A 25,043-nucleotide genomic window follows, 5' to 3' on the forward strand; every position below is an offset into this window, starting at 1 on the left:
TTATTAACTAAGCGTTATACGTTCCTCAATGTGGACATTACTTATGTACATGGAATGTACGATTATAGTTAGAAACGTGGCTGAAAATACAGATTTGTTAAAGGTATAAGTGTTACAGTTGCACAATGATGAGTCATAGCAGTAGAGATTACCATAACTTCGAATATAACTTTTATCGTTACAATTCTATTACAGTTAACGTTGTATTTGCATCTGACAGTTTGTTGAATTGCGTAATATCACGAAGATGGCGAACTAAGTTTAACTTGGTTTAAGAATATAAGTTTAACGATAAGTGAAATCTTCAGTTTCTTCTCTTTTTTCTTCTTTTTTTCTTTTTATTTTGCTTATTTCCTTATTTCGTGAGTTTCGTATAATTCTTATCTATCCAGGAATAATTTAATGTAGAAAACAATTCAACGAAATGAGAAATATACGTTTGTTTCATGTGCGATTAAAAAATTGCATCCGACGAATTTAATATATCAAGTAATAAGTAAGTATTATATTTGTTTGGAATGTTATTTCTGCAAAATTGTTTAGAATTGTTCTTTGGATATTTAATAATACGTATCTTGTAAGTTAACGAAGATACTCGCGATTTGTTGTTTTTTTTTTTTTTTTTTATTTATTAATGTAACTTTTACATACTGCTGTGTCCGCTAAAATAAATTCAGATATTATGGAGGTTTCAAATACGTAACGACAAGAAGATATTTTGCCTGGAAAATAGTAGTAAATGTTGAATATGTCGATGTTAAAACGTCTTTAATATATTCGGTATAAATATATCGAATTTAATTTATTTTCAAATTACATTATTATTTAATGTTCGCGATTAACAACCATTTCCAATTACATATTTAATGATGCATCTATTATCAGAACTTATTAAAATCGCATCTCATCGAAGATCACGTTATTCTGTGGTTGTTTCGTACTCGCTACGTTTTATGTACGTACACGTAATGAGAATTAAAATTTATCGAAGGAGGAGCTGCGGTCTGCGAATAATTTTTTAACAAAAGCGAAAAAAAGAATCGTGTTAAATCTAACTAAGTATCTCTATCTGTTGTTACAAATATTACGTTAAAATTGTGTACGAGACGAATAAATCGTAGAGAAATAGGGAATCGAAGAGGCAATTATGGCATAGAAATTAACAGGAAAAAATAATTTTATCTGTTAATTTTTATAGGATAGTTTGCTTTTTAATTTTTATCTATAGGCATAAGAGTAACCATTAGAAATACTTATAGAAATTTAATGGAATTTTCTGTTAAAATTACATCTACCTTGATCGAAGGAAATTTTAATTAATTTCATTCTTAAAACTCAACGAATCAAAGTAAATGCTTAACATTCGTCATACATTAATTGAATTCGCTAAAATTGATGTACCAAATACATTTCACCATGATGAAAATGTTTTAACGTTTGCATCGATATAATAGCGTTTGTACTGGTTTATTTATCGATGATATGTTTACTTGAAATACGTGAAAACAAAGTATAGCTACAACAGGCTGTTTAAAAACAGAATGTAAATTATTGAACGTACTTTCGTACTGTGACGATAAATCGTGGGGATTGTTAATGAATTATTATGCACTCGGTAATAAAATACGCTTGCAAAATATCAAAACATCTTTTTGCATGGAAGCTTTGATATTAATATTAAATATGCAAACAGGATATACAGCGTGATGAAGGCTATTCATTTAGTTTGCTTATTACTTTATAGAATGTTATAAACGTTAACTTCATATAGTTTAAGAAAATTATCACGGAATACACGTCACGTTGCACATGGAACATTTGCGGTGACATTTCAAAGGTTGATTAACAGAATGTTATTATTGTGCCGTAGAGAAATACGATTAGTGCGCGGAATTTACTCGAAACTATAGTAGAAAAATGGTAATACGGCGTTTATTTAATTAGAATTTCATTTTACGTTTTAATCATTCTTAAGCAACCTTCCTCTTCTATATTTGTAAAAGAGGAAACGAACAGCTCGCTTTTTTTCTTCTGGTAACTTCAATCTTGTAATTTTGCTAATAACTTAACGTTATAATAACTAAGATTAATATATTGTATAATAAAAATCCGTAATTCTTTCGAAGATTGACGTTATGTAAGGGTAAAGCTGTAAGTAAACGTTGGTTTATAGATATGAACGTTAACGGTATAGCAAACGTTTATTAAAGTAATAACGCAAATAATAAATGAAATATTTCCTTAAAAATGAAAGCATGTTGCTCGAATGCAGTTGATTGTTACGTTTGACAGCCTATAAAATTTTTCTGAGAGTCGTGTTAAATAATGAACGTAAAAAATATTACTTTTTGCATGATTTACCATTAAACATGTTTGTTTAATAGAGCGAGTAAAACAGTCCCGGAAGGATTTGAGTTCTCATCGACCCTTTTTTCCCAGAAATTACGCTCTTGGTGCAACAATTTCAACAATTTTCAGCGGTTGCCAAAATTATTTTAATACAACTTTCAGCTGAAAAATTGTAAGAAATTGTTAGAATATAATATTAGGAAAAAACGTAATATCGATGTTAAAAGAATTTATAAAGCGACACAGAAAGGACTTATTAATTTCTCGAAAGCAATTAAAAAGAAAAGCATGTTTCTGTTTTTGGGAAGCTTTTAAAGTCAGGTGTTCCATATTAAGTGCAATTAACTTGCAAATATTTATATTTGCGCAGTTCCTTCATTTTGAAATATTCGCAAAATTTGCTGCATATTTCGTGTTCGTTCCATCTTCCGAAATGAAAATAAAAATTTTTATTCAATGTCTAAATATATTTCATTATATTCCATCTTTCTCATGATTGAAAGTTTCTTCTTCTTTTTAATAATTATATCGTAGCAAATACACAAAGATATTCATATTCATACACAAAGATATAGATATTCATACACACAAATCATAAGATATTCATACAAAAACATATTCAAGATATATATAGATAAGATTTATTTCATCCTCTACGTTTCCTAAACGTTTCATGGACTTTTGCATTTTTATAATTCCCACAAATGCACGAACATCCGCGATCTAATAATCTAACGACGAGTCCGCTATTTCGGAAGATATTTCTATATTTTGGGTAAATCGTTGCTTTGTAATATTTGACATAAGAGATGCTCGTTAACGAACGCGTAACGTCAGATATCCACGTTTACCGCGACTCTTTCAGGAGAAGAACTTTGCAGCTAGGAGAGTTTTAAGGAACTTTTAATTTAGAAGAATTTTAAAGAACGACCGTAACATGTATATTCCGACGCAAATGTCGTTCCTGATAGGAGAATCACACAGTCGAGTTCAGCAATCGAATCGATGTTCAACAGATGCGAGGGCAGAAGCAGACGAAGAATAAAGAGAGAATAAACACGCACTCGTTAAATCAGCGCAACGATTAAAGTAGATCTAGCCAATATTCCGTTCTGAAAAAGAAGACGAATGGAAGAGGAAAGGAAGGTTCAAAAGAGCATCGTTCGCTTTGATTATTGACATACGCTCACGCTAATAACGGTCATTGAAAGGCGAACGGAGAATGAGAATTATTGAAACTTGGAAATATCGAAAGCTTGAAGCTTCGCTAATTAAGAGAAGTCAACTGTCATAAACGTCGATGAAGATCCTATCGACGGAAAGTTAGGAAATTTAATCTTTTCCCTTTACGTTTGACTCGAACGCGAACAGTTCGATCTGTTTCTCGTTTGAGGAACGACCTAACGAGTATACAGAGTCTTTCGCGTACATTACACGTCAGAAGTTTCGAGTCATTGCGCGTTTCATCAAATTTTGCAGAATTTAAAGAATCGAAGACTTCGCTTTGATAAATTTTTAATTAAAGAAACGTATAGTCGAGTGCAGGCGATTATTGCTGATAACTGTAACATTTATTTTAGTAACGAAATTGACAGGAGATTTGGCATAGATAATACAGGAAAAGTGTTTTAAGCTTTCCATATACGAGGGAGAAAAAGTTTAATTATTTATATCGTAAAGTGGCGTCAGGGAAAACCCGTGTCTTATTTCGTGAATCTGAGTCTTCCTCTTAGATTCCTCTAAACGTTCCTCTTTAATAAAATCTATAACGTGTTAGAACGATACAGCAATTTTAGTTATTCCGTAGAGTATTACGACAACAGTCTTAGACCATTTGCATGATGATCAGGATCGCATGGTCAAGCAGAGAAGTAAGTGTCACAGTGTAAAAGAAAAATAGTATCGGTGCATGACGTAGGGATGATGTACGGTGGTAAAGCGAAAGCTGAAGGACATTCGAATAAAAAGAAATAATAAAAAGAAAATAGTTATCGGTTATACAATGTGAACAAAATTACGTACGTGTTTAGAGCAACGACGTTGCCTACTACAGTTGTACGGTAACGAACCTTTAGAATTTAAAGCCTGGATATTACTCTCGCGATGCTCGTCGATTATACGATGGACATTTTTCTAATAGTTTACAGTAAAAATACTCCTACGTCCAATAGATTGAATTTCAAGTTGAAAAATAATATTAGAAAAGACTGAAAACTTCACGATTCCTAGGATTACGTGTAACATTGCGTCTGCGGTGCCAGAAAATTGATCCATGGATTGGTCTCAAAGGAAAGTTATTTATAAGTCAAAGAGTATCGTATTGCATCGTTCTTTCTTTATTCGAAGCACTCGGGAACGTTCGCTGTAAACATTTCCATTGTATCGCGATCAACGAAGAATGATTCGTTTCGTAACTATAATCGCATTTTCATCCATAATGGACAAGACGAAACAAAGCGAAAGGAAAGTTGTACGTTCTCAATTACTCCTATACGGAACAAAGATCAGAAGTTACAAGTTATAGTCATAAGGGGCGACTTAATTGAAAATTACCAAGACACTTGACATCACGCGTTGCTCGAGAGCCAAGTTACGCGGATGTTTATATCGTCTGGGAGTCCCAGAGCAGCAGTTAAGGGTTAATATCGAGAGCGCAGCGATGGTAAACGTTATAATAATACAAAGTTCCGATATTCTCTAACTCTAACCATTCTACAAATTTCTACTTTAAACGGTATCGTGATCTGGTCCTGGTTTAACCAATTGGCTGTTTTCCACGAGTATACTCGTCACGAAGTGATGGCAGTATTTTACGTTACGACGAGCCCCGTCAGTACTAAATTGAAAAATAAAACAATCGTTTCGTAACAACTTAATTCTATATTATAACAGCCACCCGTACTCCGTGTTCGACGAGTATACTCGCCATCGCTTACTGTTCGCGACACACTTTTAGGTACACGCTTTTCAAAGAGGTCGCAACGGCTAACTGCTAAACTTTTTTATTCTGACATTGAAATTTAACAAGAATAAATCAATATCAGCGGCAATTTCAGTTCTATCCTTGGCACGTAAATACAATATAATTTACCTTTAACGAAAATGAATGCAATTATTCGTAATTATTCGCGATACTATTTACTTATATATTTTCCTATGTTGTCTTACGTATCTGTTATTTGTAATAGATGAGATCGAACGAGAAATATTAGAGGATCAGCAGCAGGGTTAATCTATCAGTGTAAAAATATGCGCAAACTTCCACGATCCAGTTATAACACGCGATATAATTCGCTATTTGCTTAGCTCGCTTCGCCAACTGCCAGCCTCGCTAGCTTTGTCCATGAGGATCTATTAAGATTATCATTTTAATTACACGTTGGTCGATCGAACGGCCAACGAGAAACGCGGCCGACAATTTTGATTAAATAGCCGCTAGCGTTACCGAGAACACGGCTCGTGTAAAACAATTTCGCCAGACAATTTTAGTTATCGGATTTGTTCGGCGAGACGCGCAAACAAACCGGCTTTCACCTCGTCAAAGGCTACGTTTCACGCGAAACTCGCGCCAGTTACAGCGTTAACTTCCTTTATAGTATTCATGGTGAAATCGCCAATTCATTTCCACCGTCTAACGAGAAAGACGAAACGGACGTATTCTCGGCGAACGCTTCCCTTTCGCGTCTCTGCCGTTCTTCGAATCGCTCTGCTTCAACTCAGTACAACCAGCCAGCTCTCTCGTTCGACAGCTGACAAATTGCCTGCGTAACTTGTTTGCCGCGACCGCGAGAACTATGTTTTAAGTCGAATGATCGTCAGATGTTACGAACAATTGGAAATTATCTTCATTTCCCATATCGCTGGCCGATGCTCACGATCTGTTCAGTTTGGAAAACATGGAACAGCTCGCTGGACGATTAGTTTGAATTTTACGGAATCGCGTTTGAGGTGGAATATGCCGAGATCGTAGAATCGTTGATGTTCGACTGCTCCCACGAATACTCTGGTGTCTGTACGTTTTATCAGTCGAACCTAACATTTCTCAGTGACGGATAAGTTTCTTTTTAAAAAATCTACACATTCTTTTCTCTGTTCGAATAGAATAGAATAGAATTCCGATAAATAAGAATTTGGTATGAAACTAACAACGTTCCAGTCGTACAGAAAGAAAATACAATTTAATTAAAAACGTGGGAGGTGGTGTAAAAATCGGCGATAGAATTCATCAAGAGTACGTGACGTTGGAATAGCTACAGTCACGGATGTTAGAAAATGGAAACGTGATATTGAGAATTATGTAAAGCACGTGGATTGCTCGAATGATGGGTTAACTGTGGGGAAACCTTAAATACACTGATGTAATGGGATGGTTTCGTTGTGATAAAGACGATAATAACGACGACTTTATACAAATGGAAACAGCCAGCTAAAACGATAATGGAGAGGCACTTTCCCATGCCGAAGCACCCTTGCCACTCGAAAAAGGGGCTTCGATCGTATAAAATTCACCGCGCAAAAGCTCCCAGGTACAGAGAAAATGTAATTTTACGCAGTTATTTCTACCGAAAGAATCGTGTGACGTGGTGCTTAAAAAGATATGGAATGTATAAATATTCAAAAAATCAATTTTATAAAATTAAATCTATCGATCCATCAATAGGATTAAAAGAAAGGAATACATCCGAAATGTACACAAAATTGAAGGAAAGGAAGATTTGTATAAAAATTGTAATAATACGATGCAGCAATTTCACGATACCATTTAATTAACGTGGGTGTATATTTTTTTGAGAGCATCCTCTGTATATCAGAAATATATTACGAAATAGAAATATGTTATTACTGGTTTTCCGATGAGAATCCGAAGTGTATCAAAAATTTAATCGGCGTAGATATTTATCGACGCAACAGTTGCAATTTCACAGATACAAATATCTTGCGAGTTCTCTCATCGTCGTAATTTGTATCTCCTTTATATACATCGTCTGTCTGAATATTCTTTCTAATATTCTAATTAGACTGTAGATTTTGATGCAAATTCATATTTTTGAGAATATGATTGAAAAGAAAAAAAAAAAAAAAAGAGAAGTAAAGAGTATTTTGTATATTTTATATTTTCTTTCGTATCACGTGCATTTTGTACAATTTTATTGAAATTGGATTACAAGAGCCAAGCAAATCGAACATCAAACGGACTACGCGTCGTGTGTTACTTTATAGGAAAATCACGACAATGTCTGTAACATTCGTAGTATTTTACGATCCTATCTACGATAGCAATTAAAAGTTCATCAAACAGATGATTAGATCACGTACGAGCCATTTGAAAGTCAAATTGTTCCATTTTCCGAAAATTTATTCTTTCTAACTCTTTAAGAGTATTACATCGTGGCTTATTAACATACTAAATAATAATTGACTGTTCGAATAGTTTGATGATTTTGGAAAGTACGTGTCCCTGATAAATATAACTTCTATGCACACTTCCAAATCCGTTTGAAATTTCACCGATACGATCAAGTTAGGCGTGTCTCGCTACAGTGCTGCAATGATCATTTCGAAATGCTTCGTATATCATATACGCAAAAAGTTTCCAGCAACGTTGAAACAGCTTCGCGAGCCACGTGTAATTTATTTATAAAAGATTTTTGCAACTGTCGAGACATCTTGGTATCTGTTAATAATCGTTGAGATATCATTGCAATCAAGTAATTGCACTGTATCATACGCGATAACGAAGTTACTCGATTATTCGAATGGTATGTACTGGGATTAGTTTCGATGGATGTTTGAACGATGACGGAATATTTGGCCAGCATAAGCACTGATCCCTTCCATATCGATCGCGTTTATCGATATTTGATAAAGAGGTCGTTTGCAAATTACATTTACCGTCTACTGTTGCTCACGAAATTATTCCAACTCTGATACGTGCTTCTTTATAAATATATCGCGTGTGTACGTGTATGTTACATATTATATTACATATCGTATATTACATATTATATTGTATTTTAAGTAACAAGATATTTAGTGCGAGTGTATATTTCGCAGAGATTCCAAAAGTGATTAAACAGTCAATTATCCATCACATCGATGCATCTCAATGTTCAATGGGACAGTATTTAGCGTCTATAACATGTTGAAGATAGCTCTTTATGGTGTATCTCGTGGAGGAAATTAATTTCACGAAATTAATTAAACAGTCAATTATCTGTTGTACCGATACGTCTCGATATTCAATGGAATAATTTTTGATATTTATTGTACGCTCAAAATACCTATCTATACTATGTACTATTTTTCCCCCCAAATATTCGCCACAACTATTTTCTGTCTTTTACATTTGCACTTTCAGGATGATTTCAAATTCTACCAATGTGATCGGGATAGTCGTGTTTCGTTACAAAACGAACAAAATCCCGAAAAGTCTCGTGTAACGGGCTATAGGAGGCGTTGGTGCAGAAAACAGAATAACTTTTCAAAAATTGAGTCAAACAATTTGTTTCCTTCCTTTTTTCTTTTTTTTTTTTTTTTTTTTTTTTACGAGTTAGAAGAATTGGAAAGATTAACAATAGGTGACGTGTAAAGAAATGTTGAAAGAAGTACAATTAGTCGGAATAGCGAAGAAGAAAGTGAAGGTAGCTTTTTACAACTTTTCTAGCTGGACCTGTAACGAAGATTTAAATAACACATTTCGAAGATTTTCTCTAACTCGTCGAGCAAAATTCAAATGGTTCGGTCCACAGTTACAGACGAGTTATTTCGTTCGAATGAACGTACGAAACGAAAGATGTTTTTACGGCGAGTGTCGGACTATTTTAGCTTTCGAGGCATTGTAAGTTGAATTTTAGTTGCGGTGTCGACAAATCATTGATTCAGTGACAGTGAATTTTCTTTTTCCTGGATGTGATGCGAATGCGCAGAAACTTTGACGTCAAACGTTCCCGCTGAACGAACAGGACCTTCCGGCTGCCATGGATATTGATTTTCCCTGGGCTTCAAGGTTTCTGGAGCAGCTGTACCCATCCAGCGCAGACTCCGGCTATTCTCAATATGGCTGTCTATTGTACCCAAATCCGCTCGTTTTGCGTTGCAACGCGCTCGCCGCCATACACCAGCATGCGATCAATGCGCCAAGGACATCAGCCGATCGCAATTTAAACAGCCGAATTTATTTTCGAATGTGACGCGCTAGACGTTATCAACATGGCCGATACATGTACCGCTGTCACGTGCTTCCTGATCGTCGCGTCTATCTCCATGGTCGTAAGCATCAATGGTAAGCCTCGCATTTCACTCGCTTGGTCGGGCTGCTTAAACCTTCGCCTCTTTAATTCGACGCGTTTCTCACACGTTTCGCCACGAATCAAATTACATTTTTCTGAAATTAGAAATTCGCCGATACGCGTTGTCCATCTTCGGTATTTGCGAGAGAAGAAAACGATTCTTGCGCCTTATTCGTTACGCCGATTTTCACGTCGATACGATCGGAATACCAAAGTTGATCGACTCGACAATGTATTGATCAGTTAGCCGTTGCGACTAATGCGACTAAAATGCGTTAGAAAGGACAGAACGACTACTTTGTTCACGCTGTATTATAGCTTTTTCATAATAATTATTTATATCTCTTCATTTGTTCGTTTTACCTGGTCCTGGCTTCCAAATGTTCGAAACGTCTTCAAATTTACGAATATATTTTAGTTTTCGCTGAAATTGCAGTTTAAACAGCGAAAACTGCTTTTTACGCGTGACGAGTATACTCGTCAAGAGTAGGTAACTGGTTAAGACGGAAGATAATTTGCCAGGATAGACAATGGCGGTATTTCGTTTTTTTAGAATTTTTAATTTGAGGAATTTTTCTTTCAACAAAGAACGTTTCTGTAATGGAAAATGGAAGTTTCTGTTTCTTCCCATTTTTCTCTTTCTTTCTCGAGGTTCCTTTCAGTTACATGGCCCTATTTGTTTTACGAGCAAGTTGCGTTTTAGGAACGTGTTTCGTTGAGGGAGTTTTCACTAGATGTCTGAAGGAACGATGTTTCGTCTATTTATAGCGAAGATCTTCCTCTACGTATAAACTGCATATAGAGGAAAGTGCACCTGTTGAAGCCTTCACTCGTAGGTGTTAGCCATTTGTGTTACGAATCGTGTAAACAACGATCATCGTACACGGTGCATTTAATTCACTTTTCTTCCGTGATAAGCTTCGCGATGAATTCTCATTTCGAGGCTACCTTTTTCATTTACCGTCTTGCCTATGTTTCCTATGCATAAAATAAATAATTCATACTGAATACATCTATTTCTATTTTCTCTTTTTCTTTAGATAAGAAGAAGATTACAATCAACTTTCACAGAGAATTTTTAACATTAGATCGTCCCAAAAGTGTCTTTTATCTTATAAGGAAATAATAGATGTACAACATTTTTTGTTTTAAATTATTTTATTGAATTACGTTTAATCCATCTTATTCTATTGGAACCAGATGTGAAATAAAACAGTATAATTTTTAACTTCATGAAATATACATAGAATATTTCGTGGATATCGAATCTGCAGTCTTGCGTAGATCCAATTGTCGTATAGATGCAAACGTAGTCGTATACCGTCTGTTTAGTCTTCGGAGATGATCCAATCTGTTAAGAAGCTGAAACTCTAGAGGATTGGTACGATTGGTCAAACTTGCGTGGAAGCGTTTTTCCGAACTTGGAAATATTTTTCATAACTGTAGGTATTTTTAAGTACCCGTGTATGATTTCGTTGATTACCTGTCAATGGATAAGGAATACGTTTGCTGCTCTCGGAATACGTTTAATTGAAATAAATCGAAATAAATTTTTCGTAATTTCCAGATACGTTTACGATATTTTGCTTGCCAAGTCTTACCGTCGGACGTATCGCAAGAACAGCAGGAAAATTTGGCGCTATTCGACGGAAAAGCTAAACATCCGAAGAATTCCGTTGTAAATAAGAAACCTAAACCGATGTTTCACCTTATTAGACGATTTCCTCGATGATATCCCTGTCCGCAATCTTCCTAGCAATCTTGTCGACGAACGCGACGAAATTTCATCCTACGCATATCGCCGATATGTCTGTTAAATGTCAAGACTAATATCTATTTATTTTTACAAAAATGTACAAAAATCTGACGTTAATGAAAGCACGACACATTTGTTTGAAAAATGAAAGAAAGGAAGAAGTAGAAGGAAGTAATTTCTAAGAAATCAAAGAGAGAAAGATGCGAAGCATTAAAAAGTAGACAACGATTTGCCCAATGTCTTACGTCCGATTCCTACGTCGATTTTAATAATCTTTAGAAATCTAGGATAAATCACGATTTCTATTAATTAATACGTATTTGTCGGTTGATTGTGTCCGATGATCAGGCCAACTGTTAACTACGGAACATCGAACTCACGCAGCGTCGGAACGAGCAAACGATTTATGGTGTCATCAGTGTGATACAATGGAAGACGGAGAGAGATGCGCCAATCTGACCGGAAACTTCACCACTTTCGGGCACAAGTGCACTGGTGACAAAAGGACCTGTATGGTAATGACAAATGATAACAGCGATTCGAACGCTTGTTGATTATACACAGGTCACGCACGTGTTTCAGCAGATGTTTGATATTTTGCTTTGATCGCGTGCTTTTAAAGCAAACAGAATATAGCAAACAGCTAGCTAAAAGCGATATTAGTTATCGTCAACACGAGAGCGAGAGAAGGCTGTTCAAGATAGAGACACAGTTTCATTTCGTTCATAACGCGATTTTAGTGTTTGGAAATGTTCAATATAGTCGATCAATTCAGTTTCATAATAATTACGTACTTTATTGAAATTGTTTCCGCTTTATAGGAACATATGTACATGGTGTACACATTTGAGGGAATATGCAAATGCAATTTTTTATTTGTTCTTCTTATTTATTGGTATTCAACAATGATATTGGATATGATATAATTGTACAGTTTGTACATACACGGCAAAAATTTTACGAAATCCGTAATCGATATTAACCGACCGAATTAACAATGAACGAACCGTATTCTCTGGAAATGATGCGAGATATTCTGGAAAATTGATATTCCCTCGACTAAAAATATGTTACGTTCACACTCACTCGTGTTCGTTACAAGTTCCAATGTGAAATGTCATACAGAGTGAAACAAGGAATTGTTGCAAATATTAATTTAATTTTAGTATCAAGAATCATTCTACGTACATGTAGAATTCTTTCTCATCTTTTCTTTTCAGTCTTCTTTTTTCTCTTTTCGCTCGATACTATCAAGTTCGTGGTTTAATGCTGCCCAAAATGAGCTCGTACTCGGACAAAATTAAAAGAAATACTATATTTTAGCGTACGAGTGTCTCTTGCGATCCGCTAGGACATGTCATATAACGAACATCGTGAAAGTTTAAAATCTGCAAATATTCCTTTCACGTTTGCTTCTTTCTCTTCAGGTAAAGCGGTTTTCTTACACTACCAGCACCGAAGATTCAATGTCTAGTCCACAAACTTGGTCGGTGGAGAGAAAGTGTACTAACAAATGCGACTCCGGATGTATAGTGGTCGGTGAACGAACAAAACTCTCCGCTTGCACCACTTGCTGCGAGAAATCGTTTTGCAATATCGGTACCGGTGCTGCGAACGATCTGACGATAAGAGGGATCGATCTGTTTCTAGCTTTAGTATTACAAATTACATTAACAATTATCATGTATCCGTCCTGACATTGCAGACGAAGTAACACACGATCGTGAATCATTTTCAGTCGCCGATGAGAATAATTGGTTCCATTAACGCGTTTATACGTACATTGTAACATACACTGTAATATTACACAACAACACGATACATAAGATTTGTCGCATTACCAATGAAAATGCTGTTTTCATTTTGTAAATGTGTACATGGAGTTTCATTCCTTATGTGTTTCATAATAATATTACGATGAATATTGATTAATAAGTGAATAAAATTACGACGATATCGATAATACGAAGCTCAGAAATAAGAAAATAATAATGATGTTCTCGTTCTACTGTCGATAAATCAAAGAACAATCGATAATATAAAAAGGGGATGTTCTTAAGAATACGATGCTCATAATTATAATAATTGCAAATACAATCAAATCTACGAGAATGAGATTTAAAACACTGCTAAGTTATTACTCGATCGTTCAACGAACCAATGTAATTTAAATTGTAAATTTTAGAAAAATTGTTATAGCGATACACTACCAATAAATTGTATAAAGTAACAAACTTTTCTAAAAAAAAAAAAAAAAAAAAAACTCATTAAAACTCTCGATATAGTAATAAATACTTTTTATCGATTTCCATTTTTCCATTATCCTCTACTTAATTCCGAGGGATGTCAATGAGAAACATATTAGGTTGTTCCAAAAGTCTCTGTCTGTTTTATAAGAAAATAATAGATGCACAACATTTTTTCTTTTATATTATTTTATTGAATTTTGTATGATCCGTTTTCTACTAATAGAACAAAATGGATCATAATGTAAAACAAAAAATGATGTGCATCTGTCACTTCCTTATAAAAGGAAAGAAATTTTTGGGAAAACCCAATAGAATGGGAATTTTCTCGTGGACACATAACATTAGAAAATTGTACACAACTTTTATTTAAATTCCTTCGTACGATCTCTGTACAATATTCTTTTATTAATTATACCTTAATTTTCTTTTTATTTTACTTTAATTTTTAAGTATCCTCCGATTGGTTTCCAATTATTTTGATTATTTTGCAGGAAGCCAACAATTTTAACGATCGGCATATTTTTCGATACTCGTGAACAAGAGTGTACAACCTGGACGTTTATACACACCCACATTTCTCTCAAACGCACAAACATCCGCATTCCGTTTATAATACTAAAATTTCGCTGGAAACAGGGAAACGCGAGATCGGGTATCTACTAAATCGCTTAAACTATATAGTTTATACCAGCGCGTTTACAGCTGTAACCAATTAACGTAATTACACTGCCTAAATGAAAGCATTCAGTTTATACTCGTGCATTCTGTTCTTTCAACAGCATCCTGGAAATCTGCGTATTATCATTTTCGTAGAAATCGAGAGAGCTTAGGTTGAATGTAGATCCGACATCGTCAAACGGAAAATTACAAAGTTCTTGAATTCCTGGAAGTTTTTAACGGGATATAGGGTTTTGTTCCAATGGAAAACGCATATTCGTTTCTAGGAATCGGTTTTAATTAAATTTCCACATCCGTGAACAAAGGGATATGATTTATCGTGCGATAGCATATAATGAAAACTAAGGCAAAGAATGGAATTTTTTTATTTTTCGCAGAAAACGCGAGACGACATCGCCTTGTTAAGAGGAAATAAAACCATTCCAGGAAAGAATAACGATCGTCGTTAAGCGTAATGTAATTTCTTTCTGAAGAGTCATACTAATCTATCGCCCACGCGTAATGCCTCGATGCTAAGCATCTCTCATTTTGCATCTCGTTCGTTGCCATTCATCTCGTCGTGTAAAACGCAAATAAAATGAAAAGAAATAATTTTTATTCCAAGAAGCAATTATTCAAACAACAATTTATCAACGGATAAGAAAATCAGAAATGTCCCTTTTAATATTTTTAAAATTAATATTAAAACCATCTTTCTCTTCTTTTTTACACTCTTACTTATCTGAAATTCTTTATCTCCTAATTTCGATAAACCATTTTACAAAACGTAGGCTATTGTCCGTTTTACGTTTAACTGTTATGAAATTTTGCAGTCCATTTACGCATAATCTTGCGAGTAAAGTACATTTTGCCAAAAGTAATCGAGCGTCTGTCTACTTTTGAACAATACTGTACCCAACAGCTACTTACAGTGGCTACAAAAAGTATTTCTGTATTATTTCTACTATTGTGTTTATCCCAGCGTGTTAATCAATTATATTAATTGAAAGCATATTAATTGTCCTCTGTCTGCAAAAGCCTTACCGACATTTACACGCTGGATCGTTTAGGATCATGCAATATCTGTTTACGTTCTCGTGTTTTAAAAAGTGTGCTCAAAAATTCTTGAATACTCTTGCAAGTTGCTAGAATATCTTCCAATAATTTTCATATCGATACATGTGAATCTTTTTAAGCGAAGCGGAATCTAAGCAAAAATATGAAGAAAGTGGAAAATCATTTAAAGTCACTGGTCGAAAACCACCCACTATGCAGATGGACAGATAAATTTCGCGTCACTTGATAGTACTATCGTATGACTACGAACTATTGACACTAGTTGAAAGCGAAATGTAACGGCTGATGAAAAGAAATTGGAAAAGATAGAGATACGTAAGTATTAGCATTAGGTTGGCATAAAAGTTTCTTTCGTTTTGTGAGGAAATAATAAATGTACATTTTTTCTATCATATTATTGTATTGAATTATGTATGATCTATTTTGTAGTAATAGAATCCATTTTATTTTATTCATACAGAATTCAATAATAATAACATTATATTTCCTTATAAAACTAAAGAAACTTTTGGGACAACCTAACGCATATAAATACCTTTTCACAGCCACTGTATAAGATTATAAAAGATACTGATATACAAGATATTGTTAGCTGTAGCTGCACACCCACCACGCACTGAGCATCGCAAATATCGAAAGCCCTGAAGAAAATTTGAAGAAGAAATGCTGTAATTTTATAAAACTGAATTCTAATCGACGAGACGAGTAAACGTGTGACAGATATCGTAGAATAGAAAATAAAAAAAAGTGTGTAATAGGCAAAAAAAGAAATGTTTAATATAAATTTTACTTAGAATTCATACACGTAAGTAGATATGACTTTTCTGCCAGTCACTGTGCATTATCTCACATAATTTATCTCTCGTACTTATTCTTTCATCCAGGCAAAGGAAGCTGTCGGAACAGATTTAATTCCCGTTCATTAGATTCGTCGCCTTACTGAATACGATATTCTCGAGTTCGCGGTTCAAGGGAAAGCGAAGAATTCTGGTGGGGTCGAGAGCAACGTTCAAGATGAAATCCTCGGCCCTTGTTAAATCGTCTCGGTCGGGGTCGAACAATGCGTTCGCCAGCATCCTCGTTTCTCGGTGATTGCACATAAAGCTGCCATTATTAGAACTTCAGTGGGCGGTAAGCGCTGGTGCTTTTTCCAGTCTCGCGTTCGCGCTTACTCTTACGCACAATTCGCCGCTGCACTCGCGTGCGTTTCCAGCCGCGTTCATCCGTCCATGTGGCTTCCAGTCGTAGCACGAAGCTCGTTCGTCGCGTTTACTCCACTTTTTTCATCGAAAAATTTTATCCGGAATATCACGTTCGACTCGACGACCGATTAATTATCGTATTTTACTTTCACCGATGGTGCATCATTTTCATGGGAAACGTTTAAATTTCCACGTGGTGCCACGTGGTGGAAAAATTGGCCACCAGTTGCTGCACGACGCTCCTTCGTCGCGTCTACTCTACTTTTTCGTCGAAACCTTCTGTCCGGGGGTATCGCTATCGACCCGAAATCCGATCGATCGTCTTATCCTTCCGTCCTTTTCGCGAAAGTCGTTCGAATTTCTGTGACGCGCGCGTGGAAAACACTGGCGCGAATCTTCGAGTTAGTGAGAATCTTTGGCTCGAATTTGATGATTCGTTCGCGTGGGAATCGCACGGCGAGGCGTGCGATTGTCGCGATCGCTCTTATCGCTCGCTCCACTTACGTTCCGCTTCGTTCTACCGACTACTAGTTTGCTGCATTCCCGGTTACTTTACTGGTGGTGAATCGTTAATCGACGCGAGTTACCGCCGACGAGCTTGTTACGATACGCAAGTACAGTGGAAAAAGGAGTTTAGCGAAACAGTTTCGTAAAGCTAAACGATTGGACGAATCGAAAGGAATTGGAAGTCGTTCTAAGAATTCTGTTCGAAGACAGCTTTGAGAAGGCGAACGGCGATTGAAAAAAGAAGAAATTGAAAGACGTCGAAGGAAATCGAGAAACGTTCGAATTCAACGAGGCAGTTTCCTACGCCTAGAGACGATGATCGAAGGAAATTGAGAAAGATTCGTCTGTATTTTAAGATTCTGTATCAATTTGGTATAAATAGGTCGAGCAAATATTCACGGTTAATCTTTTCGATAAAGCACTACCTACAAAACCACTGCATTCTATGATTTCATTTCATCTCTGGCGTACCGTAGAATCGTTCCCTTCTCCATTATACGATCGATTAAACAACACCCTGTGTATTAAAACCAACGATTCACCTTCGTATTACTTCCGCGCGAGCTACGTGATAAAGCGCGAGGCATTGAAAATGTTAGATCGCGAGAGTATCGTCGCATCCGCGTCTATATGACACGGCGTTTCGAACGCGTTACGAACCGGCGAAATGAAATGAGAATATCGGGTCTGCGAACTAGCTGCTTTCATCGCGATAACTACGTCTGCGAGTGAACGAGCATGCCTGGCGAGTTTTGGGTAGCCAGAAAATCCTATTGAAATTTCGATCAAAGCGCGCGAGACATGACGCGATCGAAACTTCCCAGTTTTCTCCTCGCCACGTGGCTGCTCGGCACGATCGCTACTAAATCGCGAATGAGCGACTTTCTGCAAAGCTTGCAGGACTACGAGATCGTTTACCCTCGAGTGATCCCGAATGAGAGCGCGCGGAACAGAAGATCGACCCACGAAGACCGAGAAACTTGGCGCGAGTATCTCCACCAAGAGCCGGTGTTCCTCGAGATCAGTAACTGGACCGTAAGGACCATGGCCAACGATCGATTGATACTGTCGTCGAATTTCACCGTGAATTGGGTGCGCCGGGGTAAAACCAAGTCCGAGCGACGTAACGCCAAGGCGAACTGCGATCTTCGACAAGGCAGCTTGGAAGGAGACGCGAGTTCCTTCGTCGTCGTGACGATATGCGAAGAAGAAGTGTACGCCTTGATGTTGATCGGGCAGAGATCGTTCTTCGTTCAGCCGCTGACGAATGGCCAGCATGTGATGTTTCAGCCGAAAAACGAAAAGTGGTGGTCGATCAGGAATAATTCGAGCTTCGTGTCTGTGAATCCGGAAAATCCTGCAGGTGAGAAGGATCGTTATCGCGATGGCTTTTCATCTTTCGTTAGACGGTTGGATGTAGGTGATTGGTTGATCGATTTACCGACTTCCTTGCCAATTATGTTATAAGCTTCTTACTTTGCGATCCGCCGTTAATTGCTTCTTCTATTCTAAAAATGACTCTGATCGTGATACTGTAAGAACTGATAGCGTCGATATGATAATACCATACATAGAGTATGAGAGTAATCGTAGTACAAACGAATATATATATATTCGGTTTAATAAATTTAATTTAATAAATTTAAACCGTCAAACAGAGAGGGCTTAATCTGCAGGCAAAAAGAAGAAAAAGAAATAATCATTTAGAAAGCGAACGACCATTAGCTAATTCCAATTTGAAAATATCGCCAAAGTCAAAGTCATTTTGAACAAATGTTTCCTGTACGCGTTACCGTTTGGCCTGGACGAACTTCTCGGACGTTGATGTCCGTACATTTATATATATATATGCATTTCTGATAATCATTTTCAACTCGCACAGAGAAGAAACATCACTGAGGCTACCGTGAATTAAATTCGCGAATCAAGTAACAGGATAGATACGATTCATACGAAGCTTTGCGTCGTTATTCGAGGTAGGAAAAGCTTTAGCAGTGATATCGAGAAAAGCGAAACTACGAAATCATCGCCGTCGTCGAGACAGAAATTGCTGCGAATATCGCGGAAAGCAGAGCGACGGTAAAGAGTATTACAGGAAAAAGTTGTTCGGAATATTAGCCTTGGCAAACATATTTCAAAGCCGTTGAATATGGCGAGATTGTCCGCTTTGTAAATATTTACCGAAAAACATGTCGTACGAAGCTGGGCAATAAACGCGTTTTTCCACAGTTACAAACAAGTATCGTACGTATGAAACAAGTAACGACGAATTTTCCATTCCACGGCACGCGACAATTGACCGTATTATCAGCGTTTCGTCAGACTTTCAAGAACTGCGTTTTCTTTTCTGTATTTATGATTTCGCAACTGTAAAACGGAAGGTTTATTCTGGAGATGCGAGTTCGCGTGAACAACTAGCGCAACGAGTAAAAACACGCGGTTTTTGGAACTCGATCGAATTGGTGGCAACTGTGTGTACGAGATCGTATTAATCTCATCGTTGATCGATGTCAGGCTTCTATCCGAGCACACGGACAACGTTCTCCAACGACCAATCAAAGATACTAGATAATTATTTTGCATTGTATCATTATTGTAGCTATTAACGACACGGGCTTGTTGTCGCATGATAAAAAGCATGCAACTGCGCTGACACGATAATACAGCGAACCTTTGCACGCTGCGATGGAAAACGCGTCGCTACCTGCTTCGTACGAACGATACTCGTTTGGAATTCTGTAAAGAAACGTCCGTTGACGAACATTATATAAAATTCTTCCTTCTTCTTCTTCTTCTTGTCTGTAAATCAACTCCTTACAATTTGGCGGTTTAAATTTGGCACACCCCGTATATACAGGATGCAACCGAACAACGTCTGAAAGCGAGAACAACGCGAATCCTTGTGGAAAAATGAAGAAAAAGTATAGGATAAAACGTTCTCATTTTCGACTTGGAGAATCGAGTCTGAAAATTTATCAAGTATACTCGAACTGTATCTGAATATCGGTTCGAATAATAAATTTATTTAATTGTATAATTAATTTATTACAAAGGAAATACAATCTGGATGTGAATATCAAATGGAAACAAATTTTGCTAAGTTGAAAATCGATCGTATCGTAATTTCCACGACTCGTTGTTTACGGATTAAAAATCTGTTTTACGAATACGAGGACCTATATATCTACTATTATTAATCAATTTTTATGAAAAATTTCGTACGATGCGCGGATAAATTCTAATTTGATAAATTGTTGGAAACGTGGAAAATTGAATGCAATAAAATTACGTAGCACGGTTTACACGGTTGCAACTTTATGACCCATTTAGGTCGAGTAGCAATGAAATTTATTGCATATATCGGAAATTCAAGGCACGTAATTGGCAGTTTATAAACAAATTATTTGTTCTCTTAATTAAATTGCCCGCGTCGAAAGCTGTGAAACGTTTTTGTATCGAAATCGAAGAATCCAACATCGCGATCCTATGGATCGAAGAATGCGACGTAAATGTTCGAAGTATGGTTGAGAAACGATAGAAAATTCCAAGTGTTACGCTGTATTTCTCGTTCGATTTAAATCGAAATTTTAATGAGGAACAGCGCCGATTGATATTTAAAAGTGAAAGTGACGGTTAAGAGCAACGAAGAGCAGGTTTTGTTAAAAGCAATTGGTCTATTTACCTCGCTGTTTAAACGGCTTTGTTTGACGTTACTTTGATCAATTTCCATTGACACTTTTATAGATAGCATGCTTTTTTACGGATGGAAAGCCGTCTGATGGAAATTTGTCTGAAATGTCCGTCGTAAAATTGCATTTTCGCGGGCAACAGAAAACAATGGAATTTTGTACAAAAGCGCAATACTTTAATTAGCGCAAAATTCCATTTTCCCCGCTGGGAAATTGAATTTTCTATTAAAGCGTGATACGTTTAATCAGCGGTGGCGTAAATTCAACAAACTAACAACTGGAATATTGACTTGTCACAATTTTGTGACACCGTATATGTCGTTGATACGTTCCAGTCTGGTCGTATTTACAATTTCAGAAATTTTGCAACTATTTTTTCATTTTATCCGTAACGAGAATAGCGAAGATAAGACAGGCAAACGTGGTAAAACGTTGATAATTCGGTTACAGGGAAATCGAATAAATTTGAAGTTGAAGAAAGTAAGAGAAAGTCGAAACGAAGCAAACGCGATTCCTTAAGCCACGATGTTCAGGGATTTTATAATCTTTCCGGTGACGTCTTCGACGTGGAATACCCAGAAGCTGAGAAATTGATTCTGTACGATGAAAAAGACGATGTCTCCACAGAATACAACGATACAATAGTGGAAGAATTATCGATCGACGTAAATCCCGAGGAAATTGGATACTTCTCTGGTCCTAAATGGCAAAGGAACAGATTATCAAGTAAGTCAAATATTTTTCCAAATGCCATTCTTGTACGATCGTTGCTTTTCTACTTGCCACGTACAATATAGCGGTTAATAAATTAACGAATCATCGAATATTACTGAAAGAAAGAAATTGTACTGATATTCCAATCTATCGTGTACAAAAGTAATAATAACAGCATGTAATATAAGAATAGCTCATCTTCAGCCTTAAAAGGAACTCGGTTTACAATTATTCTCCCTATTGCGTTCCACTCTCGCTTGATCTTCTACACGTTCATTTATATTTCGCTGTTTTTAATTTATTTCATTATCCCCTGTCTATTACACATATGTATATTGTCCATTGCACGAATATTTATCTATCTTGCCTAATTTAATGTAAAAAAATAGAAAAATAGAAAAATTTGCTGGAGGAATACGTTTACCAAAATTTGTCAAGAATTTTAAAGAAATTTGCAGGATGAAATTCACGGTGATACCGAATTGATATTTTTGAAATTATACTTTTGAAATAATTATTTATATCATAATAATTATTCCACGAATACTTGCTCGTAGATATTAATTTATGCTTTTAATAACCATGCGTTTAAGCTATCAAGTCGAGTCGAGTAGACTTTCTAATTTCGTGGAAGATAAGTCGATTTCTAAGATAAGTCATTTCTAGAGAAAAGACCAGCTGCTAAGGATTCGCCGCCACGATGGCTAGAGCTTGGAATAGCTGCTGATTACTCCGTGGTAGATTTTCATGGAATTCGAGTACAGCAATATATCTTGGCTCTTTTAAACATCGTAAGTAATACCAAACGAAATTCTGTTATTATACTTAGATATAGAATACCTCCTTCTACATATGTACGCAAGCAACCGGGAAACCGTAATGGAATTTTGTAATCGATTAATTTCAGCCATTCGGTAATTGGTTTTCCAATGCTGTTGAGATTAATAACGTACATTTCCTAAGATAAATATAACGAATAAAATTAATTTTTTAAGAAAATTATATAAGATACGATGTATTTACGAGAGTTTTGAATAATAATTTATTTGTAAGGCTGTAATACTGTTTTAACGCCTGTTACATTTTCGTACGTATTTTAATTCTAGGTCAGTGCAATTTACATGGATCCATCGCTCGAATCCAACATGATTCTAGTGATCGTACGAATGATTTTATACGCGGAAAAACGAGACGGTATGGTAAGCGATTTCCATTAAATTAAATCATTTAAGTGTCAATTATTTTATTTTCTACTTATCTGTACAGTGTATGGTATATAAATTATATAGGTCAAAATATCTGCGCACGACGTTTTAGATCGATAAAATGCAACGAGTTCCATTTTGTTAAATTGGACAACCGTGAACGATCCCTTGGAAACAAATTTCCAAACAAACAATCTTCACGAATCATTGACAAACCTCGCATTTATCGTGTATCCGAAATATCTGTATAATCGACTATTAAACCTTTTTCATCTCTTAAGAATCTTAATTTAATGTTATAGACCTATGATAATACCATTGATATACGACACTTGCGATTCCTTTTACTTTTCTTTTTCTGCTATTCTTCTCTGCCGTTGAATCAACATTTCAACATTTTTCAGAAAGATTAAAATACTAACAACGTTACAAGTTACATTTGATTACAATCAACAACACGATTACTTGCACATATATTTATTATCATTGACGAATATTTATATATAGTATATAATGCATGATGTAATAATAAATATAATATATTCGTAATATTTGCTAGCTTTTATTAAGAAAATATTAAACGTTGTCGTAGGTCCGCCGTGGCGATGCCAGACGATCTCTCGAGAACGTGAACAAATGGAACAGAAAGATGCTGTCCTCGAAGGACGTAAATCACGATGTTGCTGTATGGTTGACGCGGTTAGATATAGGAGGTCCTTCCGGTTACGCACCTGTGTCAGGAGTATGCGATCCCGCGAGATCGTGCGCGTTAAATCGAGACGAAGGCTTGACCAGCGCCTTTATCATCGCTCACGAAGTAGCACACATGTGAGTGTCCCACATGTTGGGATATCGTTGGCAAACTGAAATATTTATAACTGGCCTGGGTATTTACGCAGAGACCGTGTGCTATTTATTTATGCAAATACGCACTTTTACGAGAATAATTTGAAAAATGAAATCTCCATAGGAGAACTTATTATCTTTACCGAATATCACAACGAGTACTGTACTTTGAATCTGCCATAGATCTTTGCGTATTATGTGCGTTCTTGCGGCTTTGCGATTCCTATCTATTTGTAACATAAATCTCTTCTAGATCCTCTTGTTTCGTTCCTCGCTTTTGTCTCCAAAAAATGACGTTTGCTTTTTGAGACAAAAGCGATACTGCGTTTATATTTATATTTAACATTAGCGCGTTCTTATTGCCATTATACTTATTCGCTACACGGAGGATGTAGAAAAATTGTAGTAAAATCACAGTATAGAGGAATTCTACGCTTCTGGATCGACGGAGATTTAAAAAAGTGGGACGCAAAGTTGACCTTGACCCTGTTTCTCAGCGTCAAATTTCTTTTTATCGCATCGTACGGTACTCGTCGCGAGTGTTGACTTTGCAAAGGAAACCGTGGCTCGCAACTCGTCCGTCCTCATAGAAAATAATATTACAAGGTTGCATTAGCTGTCGCATAGATGCCACAAACAATATGCTGGTATTTCTCGCATTCAAATAGAAAGTAAATAGCGCGATACTAATGACGAAACGGGAAATTAAAGGAACCAAAGAGAAAGGAGCATCTAACTTTGTAATCTGGAAATATTAGAAAATCGCTTACCGTATGAAAAGACTTTTCCAGAGCGAGGAGGTTTCCATGTTACTAGTTTTTCTTCTTTCTTTTTCCTTTTGCCAATGAACGCGCGCGCAGAGAACGTACGAAGGTGAACAACGTTTCTTCCGAACAGAATCGCGTTTCTTTGCGCGTTGGTCGATGTAACTCGCGTTGTTCCACCTAAGAAACGTACAAGGTTGATCGTGCGAAAAAGAAAGAAGCGATCGAAAGTGCTTGACAACGAGATAACGAGGACAACGAATGCTTCGTGACGGTTTTTTTGCACAAAACTACCAAGAGAGCCGCTCCTGCGTAATCTCCTACAAACGCCAACAAGATTATTTCTTTGTCCGCTTCGACAACGACACAAACGTGTTTCCCGTAGTCTAGGTCTGACTCACGACGGAGACGAAACGACCGGAAACGCGTGCAAGGAAGAGGGATCTCGAGGAAGCGTGATGGCACCGATGGTCGCTGCCACGTTCCATCATTTTTATTGGTCCCCTTGCTCGAAAAAGGAGTTCCATCGTAGAGTGAGGTAAGGATGCTCGTTCTACACAAGAATATCCTTCTTAGAATTACATACTCCTAAAATAGGTACTTGCAGACGGTGGTCCTGTTTGTCGAATAAGCCGAAGCACGATGGCCTCTCCCAACTGAGAGACACCATTCGCGAGACGTTTACGATGGACGAGCAGTGTCGCATGGAATTCGGCGAAGGGTACGTTTCATACGCAAA

At 36.5% G+C, this 25,043-nt stretch overlaps 3 protein-coding genes and 1 long non-coding RNA gene across 9 annotated transcripts in view; 3 read left to right on the forward strand and 1 right to left on the reverse strand.

Annotated features, from left to right (window-relative positions):
- LOC126916451 (uncharacterized) overlaps positions 1-13,628 on the forward strand; it is a 107,070-nt gene extending 93,442 nt beyond the window's left edge. Inside the window, exon 4 of the mRNA XM_050722298.1 lies at positions 13,133-13,628. The gene's annotated coding sequence lies outside the window, so the exon portion shown is untranslated. The remainder of the gene's footprint in view (positions 1-13,132) is intronic.
- LOC126916427 (A disintegrin and metalloproteinase with thrombospondin motifs 3-like) overlaps positions 1-25,043 on the forward strand; it is a 118,231-nt gene that overhangs the window by 86,228 nt on the left and 6,960 nt on the right. Inside the window, exons 1-8 of one of the 6 annotated variants that reach the window (XM_050722239.1) lie at positions 16,210-16,508; positions 17,980-18,449; positions 21,226-21,501; positions 22,156-22,280; positions 22,596-22,688; positions 23,287-23,522; positions 24,690-24,842; positions 24,912-25,025. In XM_050722239.1, the coding sequence (XP_050578196.1) occupies positions 18,131-18,449; positions 21,226-21,501; positions 22,156-22,280; positions 22,596-22,688; positions 23,287-23,522; positions 24,690-24,842; positions 24,912-25,025 (1,316 nt within the window). In that variant the 5' untranslated portion in view covers positions 16,210-16,508; positions 17,980-18,130. The other 5 variants (XM_050722235.1, XM_050722236.1, XM_050722234.1 and 2 more) reach the window with 5 other exon arrangements.
- On the forward strand, positions 9,185-13,628 carry LOC126916448 (uncharacterized). Its single transcript, XM_050722295.1, has 3 exons — positions 9,185-9,631; positions 11,743-11,909; positions 12,822-13,628. The coding sequence occupies exons 1-3, from the start codon at positions 9,559-9,561 to the stop codon at positions 13,089-13,091; spliced, it is 510 nt and encodes a 169-aa protein (XP_050578252.1). The 5' UTR covers positions 9,185-9,558; the 3' UTR covers positions 13,092-13,628.
- On the reverse strand, positions 13,985-16,182 carry LOC126916473 (uncharacterized). Its single transcript, XR_007710606.1, has 2 exons — positions 15,345-16,182; positions 13,985-15,235 (listed from the first exon to the last, which is right to left on the reverse strand). It is a non-coding gene; the product is annotated as an uncharacterized LOC126916473 (long non-coding RNA).

This window comes from Bombus affinis, chromosome 5, assembly GCF_024516045.1.
Source record: "Bombus affinis isolate iyBomAffi1 chromosome 5, iyBomAffi1.2, whole genome shotgun sequence".
NCBI classification, from domain to species: domain Eukaryota; kingdom Metazoa; phylum Arthropoda; class Insecta; order Hymenoptera; family Apidae; genus Bombus; species Bombus affinis.